Here is a 21,728-nt window from a genome sequence, read left to right on the forward strand (position 1 = left end):
ATGGTCACGCCGCAATCCCTTCTCCTCCATTCTCCTCTCGGGATCTTGGGCACGTACACACACGCGCCCGGCGTGAGTTCTAAGCCACCCAGTCCAGGACGCGAACCAAGGTTGACTACGTGGGAGTCCAGCGACATAGCCATTACGCTAACTGCTGGTTCCCTCCAGTATTATTAATGTACTGAAAAGGAGTGGGGAAAGTAGGCAGCCATGTCTTCTTACAGTATGATGTTAGCTATAGGTTTTTCACATATGGTTTTTATTGTGTTGAGAAATATCCCTTCTATGCCAGTTTTGGTGAGAGTCTTAATCATGAAGAGATGCTGTATTTTATCAAATGCGTTTTCTGCATCAATTGATATGATCATATGGTTTTTATCTTTCCTCCTGTTAATATGATGTATTACATTTATGTTTTGCATATGTTGAGCTGCCCTTGCATTCCTGTAATAAAGTCTATCTGGTCATGATATATAATCTTTTTAATGTATCATTGGATATAATCTGTAGTATCTTGTTGATAACTTTTGCATCTATATTCATCAGAGATACTGGTCTGAGGTTTTCTTTTTTTGGTTATTGTCTGTTTTGGGGATAAGGGTGATGGAGGCTTCATTAAATGAATTTGGGAGGGTTACTTCCTTTTGGATCTTTAAAAATAGTTTAAGTAGAATGGAGATTAGTTCTTCTTTAAAAGTTTTGTAGTGAAGTGAAGCCATTGGGACCTGGGCTTTTCTTTGTTGGGAGGTTATTTAATACTGATTCAGTCTCATTGCTTGTTATTGGTCTATGCAGGTTTTCTATGTCTTCCTGATTCAATAATGGCAGATCATACACATGCTGAATTTGTCCATCACATCCAGATTTTTCTTTTGTTTCTGGTGTATAGTCATTAATAGTATTCTCTGATGATATTTTGTATTTGATATTTGTATCTGTTGTAGTATTTCCTGTTTCACTACTGATTAGATTTATTGGTTCCTTTCTCTATTCTTAATTAATGGTGTGTTAATTTCGTTTATCTTCTCAAATAATCTTTTTTTCTCATTTTCTGCATAGTTCATTTATTCTCTATTTCATTTATTTCTGCTCTAATCTTTATTATTTCTTTTCTCATTATTTTTGGTGTTTATTTGTCGTTATTCCAGTTCCTTGGGGTGTGTTGTTTATTTGTCATCTTTCAGCTTTTTTTTCTTGTGAGCACTAATTGCTATGAGTTCCCCCCTTATGGCTGCTTTCACTGTGTCCCTTAGGTTATGAAAACTTGTGTGCTCATTATTATTGGTTTCAATTATTTTTTTTTTAAATTTCAGTCTTAATTTCTTCAGTGGTTGTGAAATAATTCAGGAGTAGGTTTAGTTTCCACGTGTTTGCATATTTTTGAATTTTTTTTTTAGTTCAAGTTTAATTTCATAGTGATCAGAGAAGATGATGTATATAGTTTCTATACCTTTGAATTTGTAAAGGCTTGTTTTGTGCCCTATCATGTGATCAATATTCAAAAAATTTCTATGCAGGGGTGAGAAAAAATGTATATTTTGTGGCTGCTGGGTGCAAGTTCTATAGATGTTCATCAAGTGCTTTCAATTTATGGTATTGTTTAGATCCTGTATCTCTTGGCTTATTTTTTGTCTAGAAGATCTGTACAAAGAAGTCAGTGGAGTACCAAGATCCCCAACAATTACTGTGTTACAGTCTATTTGTCGCTTTAGATCTAGCAGTCTTTCTTTCATGTATTTGGGTGCTTAAGTGTTGAGTGCATAGATATTTATAAGTGTTATAACTTCTTGGTGAGTTAGCCTTTGTAGTACTCTATAGTGTCCTTTACGGTCTATTCTTACAGTTTTTGTCTTAAAGTGTATTGTTTCTGATACCAGTATTGAGACTCCAGCTTTTTTTTTCTATTTCCATTAGCATGGAATATCTTTTTCCAGCTGTTCACTTTCAGTCTTTGTATGTCTTTATCTGTGAGGTTTGTTTCTTGTGGCAATATATAAAAGGCTCCTGTTTTTGTTTTTACCTTTCAGCCAGTCTATCTTTTAATTGGAGAATTTAATCCATTAACATTCAACGTTATTATTGATATTTGCAGACTTACCCTGTCATTTTGTCAGCCATTTTTTTGGTTGTTTTTTTGTTCTCTTATTTCTGTTTGTCTCTCCAATTTTCCTGACATAGTACTCCTTTCAATAGTTCTTGAAGAGCTGGTCTAGTGTTGGTGAATTCTTATAGTTTTTGTTGGTCTGAGAATAATTTTATTTTTTCTTCCCATTTGACAGATAATCTTGCCAGGCATAGTATTCTTGGTTGAAACTGTTTTTCTTTTAATATTTTGAATATTTCTTTCCATAATCTTGCCAGGCATATATTCTTGGTTGAAATTGTTTTTCTTTTAATATTTTGAATATTTCTTTCCATTCTTTGCTTGCCTGCATTATTTCAATTGAGAAGCCTGATGTTAGCTTAATAAGATAACCTTTATAAGTAACTTGATGTTTCTCTCTTGCCATTTTTAGAATTTTGTCTTTGTCTTTAATTTTGACCAATCTGGCTATGATGTGCTGTGGAAAGAATCTTATGTTCATTCTATTTGGGGTCCTTGGTATTTCTTGGGTCCTGATGCCCAACTGTTTCTCTAGTTTGGCAAGTTTTCTTCAAGTATTTCATGGAGTAGATCTTCTATGCCTTTGTCAAAATTCTTCACTTCTGGAATACCTATTATTTAGCTATTTGGGCATTTAATGGTGTCTAATATTTCCTGTATGTTATCCTCTTTTTATTTTTGGTTATTTAAAAAATTCTCTTGGGTGGTTTTATCTACATCAGAGGTTTTGTCTTTCAGATCAAAGATTCGATCTTTTGTGTGGTCTATTCTGCTGTTAATACTTTTCATGGAAGTTTTGATTTCCTGTATTACAGTTTTCATCTCTAGAAGTTCTTTCTTTCTTTCTTTTTTTTTTTTTTAGAATTATTTTATTATTTATTTGTTTGTAAAATTTGACCAGCGAGAGAGACCAGAGTAAAAGAAAGAGAGAGGGAGAGCAAGAAAGCAAGCCACCAGGTCCGGGACTCAAACCATGCCTGGCCATGTAGGGGTCCAGCACCTTAACCACCACGCCACTGCTGGCCCGTTTGATTCGTTTTTATGGTGTTTATTTATTCCTTCAAGTTATATTAGGACTTCCTCATTTCCTGGAATAGATTGTCTGTTTTCCTTTGAATCTTGCTCAGTTTTGTCACTATGAATATTCTGTTTTGTGTGTGGGGATATTTCTGTGCATTCTTTTGTACTGTCTATTGTTGAGGAAGAATTGTTCTGTTCCCCTGAAGGAAAGGTATTTCCTTCTTTTCTCATACTTTTTGTGTCTATGTGCTGATTTCTGGTCATTTGATGAATTATAAATTTCTTCCTACTCTTTTGGAGTTGACTGTTAGTGTCAGGGCAAAGAAAAGTTCTACTTCTCAAGTGTGTTCTCGGGAGAGGGCCTTGTTTTCTAGTCAGAAAAGGAGATATGTAGTCAGCTTTAGGTCTTGGTTCCTTTCCCAGTCTTTCAGGACCAGGTGCACCTAGAGAGATTCAACTACTAATGAGGCCACTGCTCTGCTCATTTGCAGGCTCTGAGGGCATACCATTTCAGCTCACCATCCACAAAGGCTGGTCTTGGTGCAGAGCAGATTCATTGAATAGCTGGGCATGCACATACTTTTTGAAGTACCCTTGTAAACACCAGGGATAGAGATTAGAGTCTCACTAACCATATTATAAGTAAATAAGATAATCACACTGAAGGGGAAGGAGAAAAAAAGAACTAACCTAAGTAACTTTAGAAAACAGTTTTTGAATGAATACTGTAAGGCTAAAAACAAAAGTAATTTGGGACCAGCAGATGGCATAATAGTTATGTCACTGGACTACTATATAGTCAACTGCAGTTTGAGTCCCGGATCCAGTAACTTAAAACTCATACTGGGTGTGTATGTATGCATGCCCAAAATCCCAAGAGGAAACTGGAGGAAGAGTAATTGCGGCATGGCCATCTTCCCTGGGGGATGATTTCTTGCTTTCTTTTTCTCTGGTCTCTCTGTCTCTCCGGTAAGCACACACGTCCTATAGCAAAAATCTCTCTCTCTAAAAAAAAAGTAATTGTATAAATACTGTGTCCTAGTTAGTATGTCTGTTTCCATAGCAGTGTGGATGAAGCTGCTTTTATACCATACTAGGATTGAACTAACATGCAACTCAATATAATGTAGATGAGAGCCAGGTTTCTTATCATCACAGAATGATGTTACGAATGAGCAAGGGAGAAGGCAATGCTGAAACCTGTGGTGCTAGATTAGCATGGAAAATATGAATTCACAATAGTGTAATATATAGATGCAGATAGGTACACAAGTAAATTACAAATAATAAAAGGAGGAACAATAAGAATAACATGATCCCTGTGTTGTACTGGAGCTGGAAGTATCAGTATGAATACATGGATTTTAGTATGCACACTGATAAAAAGATACAGAAATAAATATAATGTGTGGGTATGCATGGGTTAGTAGACATGTTTATTTCCTAGCTCTGTCTGCTATGAGGGCCTAGAAACAATGACACTCCAGTAGCAGTGAGCACACCTAGTACCTAAATCTTGGTCTCTAAAGACCATTAGCCAGTAAAAGGAACCAAGGTTCCATGTAGAAATGATTTATTCCAGGGCTAGGGAAGGATACAAGATGAGTCTGGGGTATCTTGTAGTGCTAGAAAGAAAGGAAGTGCTCAAAAAATAATAATCAAAACATGTTGAAAGGGTCCAGGAACAAAAATGTGAATGATTTCCCACTGGCCAAAGTTGAAACAATTTGAATAGCAAAGCAAACAACAAAAATATTAGATTAACATACATATGGAATGAAACAATTGTATAAATAAATAAATTGTGGAGATGGAATAGTTCTTCTTTTAGAGGAATTTTAGGAAGTAAATATTGAAGAAATAAGGGTAATACAAAGTCACTATTAAACATATATCACATTAGTAACTGTTACAGGAAGAGTCTACCAATAGATTTTAAAATTAATGAGTGAAAATGTAAGGAAAAACAGGATATTTTCATTTTTTCAAAATATCTCCCATGAGACATTTATTTAAAATAGTAACTTTCCAATGGATAAACTCAGCAGACACAGCCTTAACCAAGTATGGAGGTTACCATCAGTAATTATGTACTCTGTTATGATATACTAACAAAGGCACAGTACCACTTCCAATAGCATTCTTATTAAAAAATGTTCACTCTCAACTTTTTGCACAAGAAAACATCAGAAAGCTCAAACTGAGAGACAGTCTACAAAATACCTGATAATTTCTCCTCAAAAATTTCAAGGCCAGGGAACCAGCAGTTAGCATAATGGCTATATCGCTGGACTCCCACGTAGTCGACCGCGGTTTGCGTCCCGGACCCAGTTCACGCCGGGCACGTGTGCATACATGCCCAAGATCCCGAGAGGAGAATGGAGGAGAAGGGATTGCAGCGTGACTATCCCCTCTGGGGGGTGATTTCTCGCTTTCTGTCTCTATGTCTCTCTCTGTCTGTCTGGCGAGCGCATGCGCCCTGTAGAGAAAAACCTCTCCAAAAAAAAAAAAAAAATTCAAAACCATAAAAGACAAGGAAAGACTAAGGAACTGTCACAGACTGGAAGAAAGTACAGAAACATAACTAACTGCAATTTGGAATTATTGGATTGAGTCTTGGAACATTAGTGGAAAACTGGTGATATTCTATAGAGTCTATAGTTTAGTTAATGGTATTTAATACTACTGGATAGTCAGAAAAGTCATGATATATTTTTTTCCATGTTTTTCTATGCAAAAGTGGTCATGACTTTTCCAACAACCCAATATTATACCAAAGTTAATTTCTTAATTGTGGTAATTATACAATCTTCATGTAAGATGTTAACATTGGAAAAAGCTGGGAAAAGAGTATTCAGGAACTTTATGTACTACTTTTCCAACTTTTCTGCTTGTTTGAAATCTTTTCAAAATAAAAACTTAAGGGACCAGCAGTTAGCGTAATGGCTACGTTGCTGGACTCCCAGGTAGTCGACCGCAGTTCACGTCTTGGACCCAGTGACTTAAAACTCACACCGGGCGTGTGTGCGTGCGTACCCCAGATCCCGAGAGGAAATTGAAGAGAAGGGATTGCAGCGTGGCCATGCCCCCTGGGGGGTGATTTCTTGCTTTCTGTCTCTCTGTCTCTCTCTGTCTGGTGAGTGCACACGCCCTTTAGCAAAAACTTCTAAAAGAAAAAAACTTAAAAATGATAAAGTATTGGTGCAAATCAAGCAGAATCTATTAAGATAATTTATTCATAATCTTTCATTTCTCCCTTTTAAACACATTAGTCCTTTTAAAGTCGTGTAATATGTTTTAGATGGGCCACTAATTTTTAAAACTAATTATTTTATTTAACTTTATTTATTTATTTAAATTTGGCCAGAGAGACAGAGAGAGAGAGAGAGCGAGAGAGAGCAAGAGAGAGCGAGCGCGGGGGAGGGGGAAAGCAAACCACCAGGTCTGAGACTCTAACCATGGTCAGCCATGTGGGAAGTCCAGTACCCTTAATCACCACACCACCAGCAGGCTCTAGATGGGCCACTAATTTTGTAAAACTCCAAATATGTGTCTAGTATTCCTATATAAAACACATAATTTCTTATTGTATAGAGGATTTCAATACAATTTAAAAATTAACTTTGTTAGGGAACATGTCTTATTTATCTACCATTGTGTAACATATCTTTACATCTTCTCAAGATGGCCCCCAAATACTGATTTCACTTTCTACTTTCCCACAGACGTCTGAACTGTTATTATAGGAGGACACACTGACTGCTTCCGATGCAGAATCTTAAAGTCTGCCAATCTTTCTCAAAACGTTAATCCCAACTCAACAATTTTTCCTATCACATTTCTTTCTATTTCTGAAGCCAGAACTCTGACCAAATTTTTGTTGCTTAATATCTGAATAATTATGATTACTGCCTATCAGGAATGCTGCCATCAAATGTGTCTCTTTTTCAAAAAAAAAAAATTGTCACTTTACTGTTTTCCTTACATCTTACCATATCATATGCAAATTCCTATTATTGATGTCCTGGGTTTTTATAGATCTATCACTGCATTTATCAAGCTCCTTCAATATCTTCCCAACATTCTCTTTTGTCTTGCTCTACCCACTCATTCATGTATTCATTCCATTAACTTTCACAAAATTTCAGCAATGCCAAAGGCCCTGGGTTGAATGTGTAGAAGATATAAAGTATATATAATTATCTCTTCTTATCTATCCTTCTCATTTACAAATCTGCTAAGTTATTTCTTTTACCTGAAATATTACAAGCCCAAAATTCATACTTTCATCAATCCTACTTCATTGAAAAAAACTGACTTAAGTAGCCTGAGGAGGATACTCATTTGCTAATTAAAAAAACGGATGGTAACTTTTATAAAAGAGAAGGTGAGAGGCTGGGCAGTGGCATAGCAGTAAAACACCATGCTCTGCAAGGGTGACCTACATGGGACTGTTCTGAGTTTGCATCCAGACATCCCCCTGCGTGTGCCAAGCCTGCATATGCTCGTGATCTGGGGCTGGATGAGACTTGGGGAAGACTGCAGCATTAAGACTGGGTATGTTCTCTCACTAGATAAATAAATTAAAAAAAAAAAAAATGAAGACAAGAGAAAGAAGGAAAAACTAAAATAAAATGTTGGCCATTAAAAAGAGAAACAGACCCAAATGTATCACTGTTTTAAGAGCTGAGCTACTGGAAGGCAAATAAGCAGGTCTTGTACCTTCTGAATAATCCAGAACACCGTGGTTCTTAAGACTGAAGTGAAAGCCAAGTTTTCAAAAATTGCCAAGAGCTCCCTGGGTAGTTAAATGGTATTCTGAAGAGGGTAATTTAGGAAGAAGTCTTAAACTGACCCCCCAGTTTCCCATGATCCCATCAGAGTATATAAAGAGTATCCCCAAATAGGAGACTGGTGCACTGCCCTGTGTCCCAGATCAGATGGGCGACGAAGAACCTATGAAGTGGCAATTCTGGATCTGTGACAAGGCTTACTTGGGCTTAATGTTACTTTGTCCCATTTCTGATGGAACTCCTGGTCGCTGATACTATAGGTTGCTTGAATAAAAAGACATTACAGGGACTAGCAGATGGCAGAATGGTTACATCACTAGACTCCCACATAGTTGACTGTGGTTCAAGTACCAGACCTGGTGGCTTAAAATTTATGCTGGGGGCATGTGCGTGTGCATGTGTGCCCAAAATCCCAAGAAGAGACTGGAGAAGAGTGGATTGCGGCCTTCCTCCGGGTGTGATTTCTCACTTTCTGTCTTTCTGGCAAGCACGTATGCCCTATAGCAAAAACCTCTCCTTAAAAAAAAAGAGAGAGAGAGAAAGAAATTAAAGAAAACAAAAAAAAAAAAAGAAAGAAAAAAAGAAAAGAAAAGACATTATAATTCCCACCTGCTGATTTTCCTTGAAAGTCTGGATTAATAACTCTTTCAGTTTCCTTTTTCTTTCTTTTGCTGTTTTTTCTTCATCCAGAAGAATGCAAGCACTTTGAAACACATTTTTTTCTGGATTCTTTCGAGAATTTTCTTCTTGCCTTTTCTTCTCTCTATGAATAAAACGTATATATGATAGCTTTAGCAATTAATCATTATGAACTACTATAGTAGAATGATCACTGAATTTTCCATCAGAAATTATAGATTTTTAGATCTGACTTTAAAACTATACAGTAGAGTGATTTCTGGAGGTGGAGGTAGGGTGAAATCCATACTTTTTATTTGTAATATGCAGATACAATAAAATAAATTATTATAAAGTACTTTGAAAAACAGAAAGTCTTACAGATATTTTAGCAAATTTTTTAAGGTTTTTGTACTCACTGGAGACAGAGACAAAGAGAGGGAAAATGAGAAATCATCCCCCTGGGCAGGATGCCATCTCACCATCCCTTCGCTTCCAGTCTCTTCTGAGGATTTTGGGCACACACACACACACACACATTGGCCACATAGGAGTCCAGTGCCTTAACTACTATATCATCTGCTGGTCCCTTAGCAAAGTATTTTTACTGAATTTAACACTGAGCTGTACTTCGATCACAGTGTGACAATGAACATCTACTAGATATTTTTCTAATATAGGATATAAGTTCTCTCACTATAATGGAAAAAAAGGATCCTCATGTAAGAAAAGAATGAGAATCTTACCAAAAAATTTTTAAAAGGAAGAAAAAAAATTTTCTAGGAAGAAAAACAACAGAAGAATCAGGTGTTACTGAATAAGGAGAGATTAGAATCTAGGAAAATTCTAAATTAGCTAAAAAGAGAAAAAAAAATGACAAGGAAAAGGCCATTAGTCGATAGTCAAGAAACCAGAATCTTTTAATAACTGTTGGTCATCCTCTTGTACACCTGACTGTTCTTCCTTACCCAGACCATCCTTCAGTCACTAATGCAAGCAGGCTCATAGCTACTGCCTTCTTACTGGAGTGCATTTAAGTACACGGTTATGTGTATCTGTGTAAAGTAAATGTTACTCATGTTGTGGTAAAGATAGCACCTGGTCAGGAATCAAGATTTAAGGGCTCTGGCCATAAACAAGCTATTAACACCTAGGCAAGCCACCTTGTTTTTCTGGAACTTCACTTTACAGTTGTGAACTCGTATGAGAGGGCTGCCAGAATATTCTGTAGAGATTTTTTTCATTCAGTCTCATAGATCATACAGAAGGCACATAATGTTAAGTTGTATTACTGGCGATGGTAACCATGATCACTTGGTTTAAGATGTCTTCTTCAGTGTAAAGTTATTATTTTCCCTTTGTAATTAATTAATATCTGGTGGTGATCCTTTAAAACTATACAATGAAGCAGATTTGGGATAGCTTATAAATTGGTTAAAAAGCCCTACCAACAATAGATTGACTGACTCTTTCCAAACTACCAATGCTATAACAATGTTATACCAGATGATTATGGGTGGGTCATAGTAGGCAATAAAGAAATATGGATTCAATATAGATTCACACCATGGATTTTAAAGATAACATTAAAGTATGTATCTGCTATGCAAGTAATACCTATTCATTATGAAAAATTGGGAGGTATAAAAGCATCCCATGTAGCTACCCAGAAAAAAACAAATAAAAAAGAAACAATGGTAACATATCAGCCCTATTTCATTGTACAAACACTATTTTAATAATTTTTCCAGTATTATTTCACATATGCCATTATAAATAATCCTATTTTAATTATCTTTATATACACACATCTTTGTTTAGAGAGATTTCTGATCATTTTCTTAAAGCAGTTTTCCTAGGTCAAGAGAGAGTGTCATTTGATGACTCTTCTTGTTTCCAAATTGCTTTCTGGAGAGCTTGAGTCAGTTCATCCACCTCAAAGTAGAACATATGATCTTTCTGACTGTAATCATTGACAAGATTTTAACTTTTAGAAGAAATGACTGGTCAGTGAACATTTGCTGAGTGCCCACAGTGAGCAGAGCATCCTGCTACCATCAAATGTTACTTGTTTTCACAATTTATTTTAGGTCAGCCTAGTTTTTTCGGGGCTTAGGAGCAATCTGAAAAGCAAGGTTGACCTTGGAAAGAACTCACTAAAGCACTGGTGATTGCTTTCTGAAAGGAACGGCATCTGGAGGCGGCCTAAGCCTGGCACTTAAAGAAATGAAGCACACGTCCACTGCCAAGCTGTTTTAAATTGGGTAGAATAAGAGCAATCAGAAACACAGAGGGGAGGGGAAGCTGTGTAGGCTGATGGGAGTGGAAGAGATTATCTAATAAGTCTTTCTGGCCTCTCAGTTTGAGTATTCAGACACCTTGGTCACGTTGTTCCAAGACTTCAGCAGTTCATGCATCAGGCTGTTTCTCAGAATAAACACATTAGTTACTCTATTTATGAAGCTCATTTCTGCGTGAGGATGGATAACAGTACTATACCCTATAAGGACTATTTTCATTTTTCTCTTATGTCAGATATTTTTTTCTTTATCAGTGCAATAAGGCAAGGGTTTTCCATATGACTATCAGAAAATAAGACATTAACACAATTTACACTATGATAAAGAACAATTAATGAACATGCATAATAAGAAAATATGTTCAAGCTTAAACGTATTATGTAACCAAGGAAATGCAAACTAATTCATTTGATACCTATCTGAAGTATAAAAATATTGAAAATGATATGATTCCCAATGCTGTGGTAAATTGGCCCACAGCCAGTGACAGAATAAATAAGTACAACCCATCTTAAAAGCAATTTGGCAATGTTTCAAGAGGCACACAAAGACCTATACTATTTAACTCAGTAATTACACTCCTAAGAATTTATCCTAAGAATATAATTCAAAAAGAATAAAAAAGTTCTATGCTTAAAGATACTCATTGCAATATTGTATTTGTGAAAAATATGAAATCGCTGTAATGCTTACCAGTGTGAGAGGAGGTCATTACATAAATTATGGTATATGAACTCAATGGGGTAATATACAGACCTCAGAACTGCAGGCAATGTGTTAATTACAACAATTAAAATAACAAATTAAACGTACTTTATGGTTGTAATTGAGTATGTAAAGGGACCAAGCTTGGGAGGAAACATGAAAAAATAAAAGTAGTTCATTTGTTTTGATGGTGGGACAGTGGATATTTCCTTTGTGTTTTGTTATTGCAATATTTGTTGTGTATTTTTGAACCCCTAGAGCTTAAGCGGAAACTCCACACAACATGTCATGCTGGCTTACAGTTTCCATGCTTCTTCCACGGTCAGTCTCCTCTCAATGATCTCCCTCCGCAGCTTTACCATCTCCCTTTGAATCTCTTCCTCCTCCTTCTTGGCCTCCAGAGCCTTCCTTTTCTTCTCCTCTTGCACCAGACACTGAGCTTCCAAGAAGGCTGATTTTTTCAAGGCCTTTTCGATTCTCTGGCACTCTAGCTCTTTCTCACGTCTTAAGCGATTTTCTTTCACCTTAAAGAATACAAAGGTGACATGCAGACTTTGGAGTAGAAAAGGATGTGCAAAATGTTGGACACATTCTGAAGTTCAGAATACAACCAGTTTGAAATATTCTGGCCCCGAAGCCCACCAATGGGGGCATTCATTTGCTTACTGGGTAAAGGACAATACAAAATTCAGATGAAATCAGACGAAGATGACTCTCAAATATTCTGGGAACAATCTGCATTATCAAACAGCTGAGAATTGAATGGAACAGATCCTAAGTTCTAGAATCTGACTTATAGTGATTTCTCACCAATACGATTGTTCAAGGTGTACATTTAAATACTATCTACATTCTAATTATAATTTAAGAAAGAATAGGAATCTTTTTTGGAGGTTACATTCTGGAAGATAGAATGTTGTGATTTATTGCCTTAAGGAACACAATTCATTTATTTCTACCATCGTTTAAATATACTAGTGATTCTGGATCACATTTGGAAACTGAAAACATGAACTTTGCAGATATTTCTGAATAAACACATTCACTTTTCAGAGGCTTGACTAACTATGAGGGAGTGGGCTTTTCCCACCTGCTTCATTTAACTTTACCCTTTATCATACTCCCTAGTTGTGTTAAGACTTCTAGACAATGGCCATATATCTATCTCATTGAACCTTCTCCTCTCCCTCTGTCATAAATCCAAACCAGGATCATATTTCTCTCCTTGTATCTCCGGCATCCCCAGTTCTTACTGGCATATCTTAATGGTTTAGAGCAGTGATTTTCAAATTTGACAATCAGAAATTCAGTGTTATAAAAAGTACACACATATAAATATTAATTCTAGCTCAGTCTTAGTCCTGGACATATGGCAAAGACTTGGTCATTCTGGTTCTCTGAAGCTCCCTCACAAAGTGTTGAGCTATCAGTCACTTTTCCTATAACCCACTATACTCTTTGGAAAAAAGAAAGCACCTCTATGCTTTTCCTAATTCAAAACAGCTGAACTAGATTTAATTCAGATCTGTATTCCCTCTCAAATTATAATCACAAAACGAGTGAATTTCAGTTGTCTAGAAAAGAATTGTCCTCATAACATTCACCAGAATATTCATGATATTAATATATTAATGTCACAATTCAACAACCAAATTCAAGCACATGCAATCTACATATTAATAATAGAGAAAGCTACAGTCAAACTAATAAAGTTGATTTAGCTCAACACTGTATTGGTCAGAATCAGTTATTTATTTTTTGGTTATTTCTTAAATAAATTGTTTCCTATCCTCAGCTTATGAGAATTATTTTTTTTCTGAAGTTCTTATATTTTATTTTTATTCTTTCTAACCAAACCACAGATGGCACTCTTTTTCATAATAAAGCCTAAATCTTTATTTAAGCTTATTAAATGTGTTACACAAAGACTGCTTCCTGTTATCCATTTTAATTTTGTTTTTCCCTCCCACCTGCTTATGTCTCATCTCCATGGTAAGACGAGGATCCTTCTGCTGCTGCTTGTCTTGGTTTTCCTTCATTCCAAGATCTTCCAACATCCCAAAATCCACCACATTTTTATGGAGCAGATGGTCTATAAATTTTTGAACGGTGGTACTTTCCTCTTCATCTTCCAAATAGCCACATAAGTCTGGGGGGAAAGAGAACAACAAAAACAGGATAATTTAACCATATTTAAAAATTTTAAATATAATATTCATATTTACATGAAAAGCCATGGTATAGTATAAATTAAAATCTCTGCATTTTCAATACACAGTAACTGATAATCCCATTTAGATGACTACAGTCCTCAGCATTACCTTCAACTAAGAGGAAAAAAGCTCCGTGCATCAGACATTGCCTTTGCCCAGGTCACTGAAGACTTCTTCAGTGCCAAATCTAAAAGATATTATTTCAGCCTAAACAACCTTGAAAACTTTATTGTTTTAAAAACAAAACAAAAAAACTTCACTGTCATATAATTGATATACAATAAACTGCAAATATTTTTAGAGTCCACAATTTTTTAAAATTATTATTATTTTTATACTAGAGGATGTGTGTATGAGAGACAGAGAGAGAAAGCACCACCCCAGTGGGTCTAGTCATGTTGCAGTCCTTTTTCTTCTAATTCTCCATCCAGTCAAGATTCTGGGTACAAGCATGCCCTGTATGGCCCCAGATATCTGTAGGATTCGACCAGTATGCGCTGGTGTAACAATAACTTTTAACATATACATATGCTGGTAAAAACCATGACCACAATCAAGATAACAAAAACGGCCATCAGCTCCAAAAGTGTCCTCATGCTGATCTGTAATCTCTTCCTCTCACTCTTTCTTGTGCCCTCTACTCTACTCCACGTAGGCACGGGCCTGCTCTCTGTCACTATAGTTTGTGTTTCCAGAATTTTATATAAATTCAGTCATATATTTTGTATTCTTTTTTTGCTCTGGCTTCTTTTACTCACCACAATTCTTTTGAGATTTAACCGTATTCTATATATCAATAATTTATCCCTCTTTATTGCCAAGTAGTATCCCACTGTATAGCTATACTACCATAATCTGTTGGACATTTGAGTGGTTTCCAGATTTTGGCTATGACAAATAAAGCTGCTTTGAATATCTGTCCACAAGTCTTTTTATGGAAACAGAATTTCTATTTTCTGTTGAGAAAATGCCTTGGGGTGGAATGCTTGGATCATATGCTAAGTAAGTGTTTAGAAAATATCAAACTGTTGTCCAGGTTATACAATTTTACATTCTCACCAGCAGTGTGGAAGTGTTCCAGTTCTTTCACATCTTTTCCAACACCTGGAATGGTCAGTCTTTTAAATGTAAGCCATCTTAATAGATATGTAATGGTAATTCATTTTTAAAAATTTTTTTTTGAGAGAGGCATTTGTGCAATAAGGTGCATGTGCTGGCCTGAGGGACAGAAAGTAAGAAATCACCCCCTGGGGGGATGGACACACTGCAATCCTTTCTCCTCCATTCTACTCTTGGGATTTTGGGCACACATGCATATATGCCCAGCGTGAGTTTTAAGTCGCTGGCTCTGGGAATCAAACCACAGTTGACTACATGGGAGTCCAGTGATGTAGCCATTATGCCATATGCTGATCCCATTCATTGTAGTTTTAATATGCATTGCTCTAGTGACTAATCATATCGAACATCTTCTTTGTTGATATTTTTTAGTTGTTCTGTACATTACTAAAAGTGGGACAGTGAAGTCTCTAACTGTTGTTGTCTAGTGTTTCTCCCTTCAATTTTTTTTTTTGGTAGGTTTTTGCCTCAGGGTGCATGTGTTCGCTGGAGAGAGAGACAGAGACAGTGAGAGGGAAAACAAAAAATCACCCCTAAGTGAAGATGGCTATGCTGCAATCCCTTCTCTTCCATTTTCCTCTCAGGATCTTGGGCACGCATGCACATGTGCCTGGAGTGAGTTTCGAGCCACTGAGGTCCAGGATTCAAACTGCAGTTGGCCATGTGGGAGTCCAGTGATGTAACTGATATGCCATCTACAAGCCCCCAATTGCGTCATATTTTGCTTCATCTATTTTGGGACTCATTTGTCAGGTGTATGCATATTTATAGTTATTATGTTCTCTTGATGGTTTGACTCTTTTAACATTATAAAATGTAATTTTTGTCTGTAGTAACAATTTTTTAATCCTAATGTCTATATTTTTCAGATGTTAATATAGCCACTCCAGCTCTCTTTTGGTTATTGTTTGCATGGTTCATCTTTTTCCATCTTTTTACTTTTAACCTATTTGTGTCTTTTTTTTTTTTTTTTTTGGAGACGTTTTTGCTATGGGGCGTGTGCGCTCACCAGAAAGACAGAGAGAGAGAGACAGAGAAAGACAGAGAGACAGAAAGAGAGAAATCACCCCCCGGGGGGGATGACCATGCTGCAATCCCTTCTCCTCCATTCTCCTCTCAGGATCTTGGGCATGCACGCACACGTGCCTGGCATGAGTTTAAGCCGCTGGGTCTGAGACTCGAACCATGGTCAACTACATGGGAATCCAGTGATGTAGCCATTATGCTAACTGCTGGTCCCCCTATTTGTGTCTTGAATCTAAAGTGGATCTCTTATAGATAGCATATAGTTAGGCCATATGTTTTAAATCCATTCTGCCAATCTCTGTCTTTAGATGAAAGTGTTCAAAACCATTAATATCTAATGTAATTCCTCATAAAGCAGGGTTTATGCTTGTCATTTTGGCATTTATTTTCTATATGTCTTATGTAAATGACCTTTATCAAGTTGAGGAATTTCCTTTCTGTTACTAGTTTGCTGAGAGTCTTCTAAAATGAGGAGTGCATGTTAGATTTTAAGTACTTCGGTGTCAATTGAGATAATAACACATTAATTAATATTTTTGGTAAATATCCTTTAAAATTGTAATAGTTTTGTTCAATATTTCACTAAAAAAAACAACCCTACTGGCATAAGATGACTGAAACATGGTATGATACTAGATAATAACAGCCAATCTATGTAAAGGGGTACATCTATTAGTACTATAGCAAAGGAAGTGTCCCTACAGTCCATATATTTGATTCAGAACAATGATGATATTAATTAAGTAGAAAATATCCAGAAGGTGACATCTAAGCTGATATATCTAGAAACCATGTGGCATAAAGAACTGTTCAGAGGCCCAGCTGTGGTCATACAAGAACAGTGCTGCTGTGCAAGACTAGGGCCACATGGGAGGCCTGGGTTCAGATCCTGGAATCCTGAACATGCCAGGCACAGTGGCATCTATCTGTAATCCTAGCTAACTGGGAGACTAGTGCTGAGAATGACAATGGTGAGACCCTGTCAAAAAATACCTATTTCTTTTTCTTCCATTCAACTTGCTTGTCCACTCTCTCTTTCATTAAAAAAAAAAAGCAATTCAGAGTACTGGTGCTATTTAATCTAAGAACATCAAAGTATATGAGTGTTCAGATATGATTAAAACTCCCACAAAAACATAAAAAGACTGGTATTGAGAGAGGACTTATTTCTGTTACACCAAAGGTCAACTGAGAATGAAAATCAGAATACTCCTAAGAGAGAATTCTATGAGGATTAGAGCCTCACAGTGACTGAATGGGCTCCTCCCAGGGTTGTAAGGCAAAGATTCCTTCACTAAGTCTTGGGGACACTGGAAAATATCTGTCTGGGTGGGTGAGAAGGGTAGATTATACTAGGTCATCTTGAAGGATTCTTCTAACTTTAAGAGCTCACAACTTTGTGATCCTTCAGCTGGGGATTTTGGAGAGTCCTAAATAAGAGGGTTGCTTCCAGTGGATTCATTAATTCATCATCACATCCACTCCCATGCACAGAGGAAGAAAAACATAGGCCCTTGAGTGCATTTGAGAAATCTTTACAAGTTAGCTAATTAACCTTACATGAGAATAGTGGCGTTTTCCCCAGTGAGGGGACCAGAAAAGTAATAACCTCCTTTAAAAGTAATAACCAATGAAGATAAGTAAATACAAATGCTTAAATGCAGTCTTTATCAAAGTAATCATCTATTGCTCTCTTGGGAAGGAAGACTCTTAAACAGCATTAATTGCTATTACAATCATTTTTTAAAATTATAAATAATAGAATACTTTAATTTTTGAAATAACACCATGAATTTACTGAGGACATAGCATAAGTAATTTACATCCAAACATGGAAAATGGCAGCTGAAAATAAAACTAAGCAAAACACAGAAAATAGAAAAAATGTATTGTCTTGGTCTGTTATTATATTGCTCACAAAAATACCTGAGACTGGGTGATTTATAAAAAAAAAAAAAGAAGAAGAAGCAGCAATTCATTTGCTAGACTCACAACTTTTCTGGTGGCTGGAAAGTTCAAAGGCATCACAAAATCATGGAAGGCAAAACTTTTAGCAGAGCAGAGTATGGTCTGTATCCATGAGTTTTTCTGCAGCCTCATTTCTTCTCCTTTTATACTCACCAGAACTCAATGGCATTTCCCCAACCTAATACGTTTTTCACATCCAGAGGCCCCACCCTCAGATACCATGATGGGATTACGTTTTCACCTAACACCTGTATAATACAACTAAGTCAAACACATAAACTTTGGGGGTATATCCAATCACTACTCACTTAAGACTAAATTCCAAAATGTAAACCTTTGAGTGATAAGCTGCTATCTAAACCATAACATATACATTTATTATTCAAAATAATTACAAAAGACTTCTTAAACACATTCATTAGATATTAAAAATTAGAACAATCAGGTAAGTTCTTACCATCGAACTTGCTGTATTTCAAATGAACACTGGCTTCTGGCATAGGAATGATGTGTGACATAGTGCTTTCAGCATCATCCTCTCCATCACTTGCTAATTCTTGGCTAAATTTGGTGTCTAGCCAGTCATTTACTAGCTCCTGAGCTATCAATAAAACAAAAACATCTTTAAATATTTAATTACCCCAGAGACTTTCTTCATTAACTGTTTTCATTCATTCAACAAATATTAATTGAACATCTATTATATGTCAAGTATTGTTCTAGATGCTAGAAATATAGCAGTGAACAGAACTAGAAAAATAAACTCTACCACCATGAGGCTTACATTCTAATCAAAGAAGAGAGATAATAAATCAACAAGAGAAATATAAAACAAGGAAAGGAGGAGTGGAGAATAGGAAATGGATGATGGATGTTATTATTTTAAACTGGGTGGCCAAAGAAGGTCTTGAGCAAAGGGAAGGAAATGAATATGGATACACAGCCATATGTCACTTAACAATAGGGATACAATCTGAGAAAGGCATTGCCGGGTGATTTCATCATTGTGTGAACATCATAGGGTGTACTTACACAAACCTAGATGGTATAGCTGAGGCTGTATAGTATAGTCTATTGTAATCTGATGGGACCACCATCATGAATGTGGTATCGAAATGGTTTAATGAGCTGCCTGACTACACAGTTTAAGGAAATAGTCCATGCAGAGGGAAAGCAAGTGCAAAGGCCCTCCGGCAGAAGTGTCTAGATATTGGAGAAATTCCAAGGAGATCAGTGTGGCCACAGAAGAATAAGTGAGGAGGGTAGTGGGAGAGGAAGTACAAGAGGTACTGTGCAGATCAGGTTTAGTGAAGTGGTTATCAGTTGGGGGTGATCTTGCCCCACAGTGGACATACGGCAATGTCTCAAGCCCTTTACGGTTGTCATGACTGGGGGCAGGGGGTGGGGAGAGGTGCAGACCAGTGATACTGGCACGCAGAGTAGAGGTCAGTGATGCTGCTCCACCCCCAGTAAAAATTCTCTAGCCTCAAATGTCAATAGTCCTGAGACTGAAGTCCCCTTGTTTAGTCTTGACATCATTCTTTGGCTTTTTACTCTTGGTGCAATGGGAAGACACAGGAAGATTGTGAGTAATGAGCTGACATTTTAAGCAGATCATACTGACTACTGTGTTAAAACGGACCTTAGGAGACAAACAGGGAAGCAAGGGACACATACAGCAATTTAGGAGAATGGTGATGATGACTTGGACCTGCAGTGCAGGTACAGGTTGAATATTCCTACCCAAAATGCTTGGGACTAAAAGTGGTTCAAATATTGGACATTTTTGGATTTTGGAATACTGGATACAAATAATGAGATGTATGGGGATGGGACTCAAATCTAAACATGGAATTCATTTATGTTTCATATACAACTTACGCACATAGCCTGAAGGTAATTTTATTTTTATTTATTTATTTAGAGAGAGATTTTTGTCATAGGGCATGTGCACTCACTAGAGAGACCGAGAATGACAGACAGCAAGAAGTCACCCTTTTGGGGGCGTATCCATGCTGCAATCCCATCTCTTCGATTTTCCTCTTGGGATTTTGGGCAGGCAGGTACACACGCCTGGCGTGAGTTTAAGCTGCCAGGTCCGGGACCCGAACCACAGTTCACTATGTGGGAGTTCAACAACGTAACCATTACACCATCTGCTGGTCTCCTGAAGGTAATTTTATAAAATACTTTTGTATTACTGTATTTTGGCTGTGACCCATCGTATTATGTCAGATGTGGAATTTTCCACTCGTGGTGCCATGTTGGTGCTCAAAGCCTTGGATATTGGAAATCTAAGATTTTCAGATTAGGGATGCTCAACCTGTATTAAAAATGGTCAAGACCCAGACATGATGGCACACGTTGCTAATATATTGTGTGTTCCACAGGCTAGGACCACAAAGAGGCAGGGCTTGATTCCTGGTCTGTCCCAAGGGCCAGGCATGGTAGTAAGCACCTATTATCCCAATGTCTCAGAAGGCTAAGGCAGGAATAGTATGAGCTCAAGGCTAGCCTGGTCAACAGAGCAATACCCCATCTAGGGACCAGCAGTTAGTGTAATGGCTATGTCACTGGACTCCCACGTAGTTGTCCGCAGTTCAAGTCCTGGACCTGGTGGCTTAAACTCATGCCTGGCGCGTGTGCGTGCGTGCCCAAGATCCTGAGAGGAGAATGGAGGAAAAGGGATTGCGGTGTGGCCATCCCCCATTGGGGGTGATTTCTCACTTTTTGTCTCTCTGTCTCTCTCTTTCTGGCGAGCGAACGTGCCCATAGCAAAAACCTCTCAAAAAAAAAAAATCTAAGAAAAAGCCAAATATGGTGGCATGTGCCTATAGTCCCAGCTAGGAACTGGCGCAGGAGGATTGCAGCAGCAAGACTCTATCTTAAAAAACAAAGTGAGAAATAATATTTAGGGATGGAGTTTACATGATTTGCTGATGAACTGGACAAGGGATGTGAGAGGAAAAAGTCTGTAACATTTCTGGTGTAGGCAACTGCAAGGATGGAGATACCATTTACAGAGAAGAGAGCAGCAGGTCTGGGTGGAAGATTAAGAGTTCACACTTAGACATGTTATAAGACATCCAGATAGGGATGCCAAGCAGATATTGGCTATAATATTCTAGATTGTAGGGGCACAGTCCAAGGTGAAAATATATGGGAGTTGTCAGCATACAAATGCTATTTAAAGCTATAAAAATAGATGAGATTATTAGAGGGGAAAGAAGAATAGAGAAGCGTTTCAAGGACTCCAGCAATTAGGGGTTGAGAGATAAGGTAGAATCAGGAAAGCTGACAAGGCCATGGAGGTAGGGGGAAAAAAATCAAAGTGTGATTTCCTGAAAGCCAACTTCCATTTGGATTCTTTCTTAATGATATCAAGATCTTCTTAAAATATATAGGCATGGTGAAAATGTCTACTTGAGCATTTTTTAATGATTATCATTATTAAACAACTCTTATGTGTAGGGCATTTCAGAGAAAAAAATCTATTTTAGCATTACCTTCTTTATTATTATCAACACCTCAGGGAATGAGGCATTTCTACATACTGTATTAAATGATACCAAGAGATATTATTATAGATAAAATGGTAAAAAAAAAGTCAAAATAGTAGAAATTTTTAAGAAGTTATTATTAGCAATAAAACTATCAGCTTTCAGAGAAAGGTGCAGATATTAATAGAGTAACTCTGTGTACAATAATTCAGACATTTATACATATAATTTATGTGTAAAATACAGATATATTAAATGCCATTTATTGGTAAATGGGAGTTTACTATCAGCCCCCCCCCACACACACACACAAACAGAAAACAAAGAAACTTTTAATGGATGGTTCATTCTTTTTTTTTTTT

The 21,728-nt window shown here is 36.9% G+C and overlaps 1 protein-coding gene across 1 annotated transcript in view; it reads right to left on the reverse strand.

The window, feature by feature from the left end:
• The window catches only part of CCDC191 (coiled-coil domain containing 191), a 93,437-nt gene that overhangs the window by 56,878 nt on the left and 14,831 nt on the right, over positions 1-21,728 (reverse strand). The window contains 4 exon segments of the mRNA XM_006161825.3: positions 8,527-8,680; positions 11,841-12,064; positions 13,511-13,689; positions 18,324-18,467. Coding sequence (XP_006161887.1) covers positions 8,527-8,680; positions 11,841-12,064; positions 13,511-13,689; positions 18,324-18,467 — 701 coding nt within the window.

The sequence above is a fragment of the Tupaia chinensis genome, unplaced genomic scaffold, assembly GCF_000334495.1.
Source record: "Tupaia chinensis unplaced genomic scaffold, TupChi_1.0 Scaffold139218_1, whole genome shotgun sequence".
Classification (NCBI taxonomy): domain Eukaryota; kingdom Metazoa; phylum Chordata; class Mammalia; order Scandentia; family Tupaiidae; genus Tupaia; species Tupaia belangeri.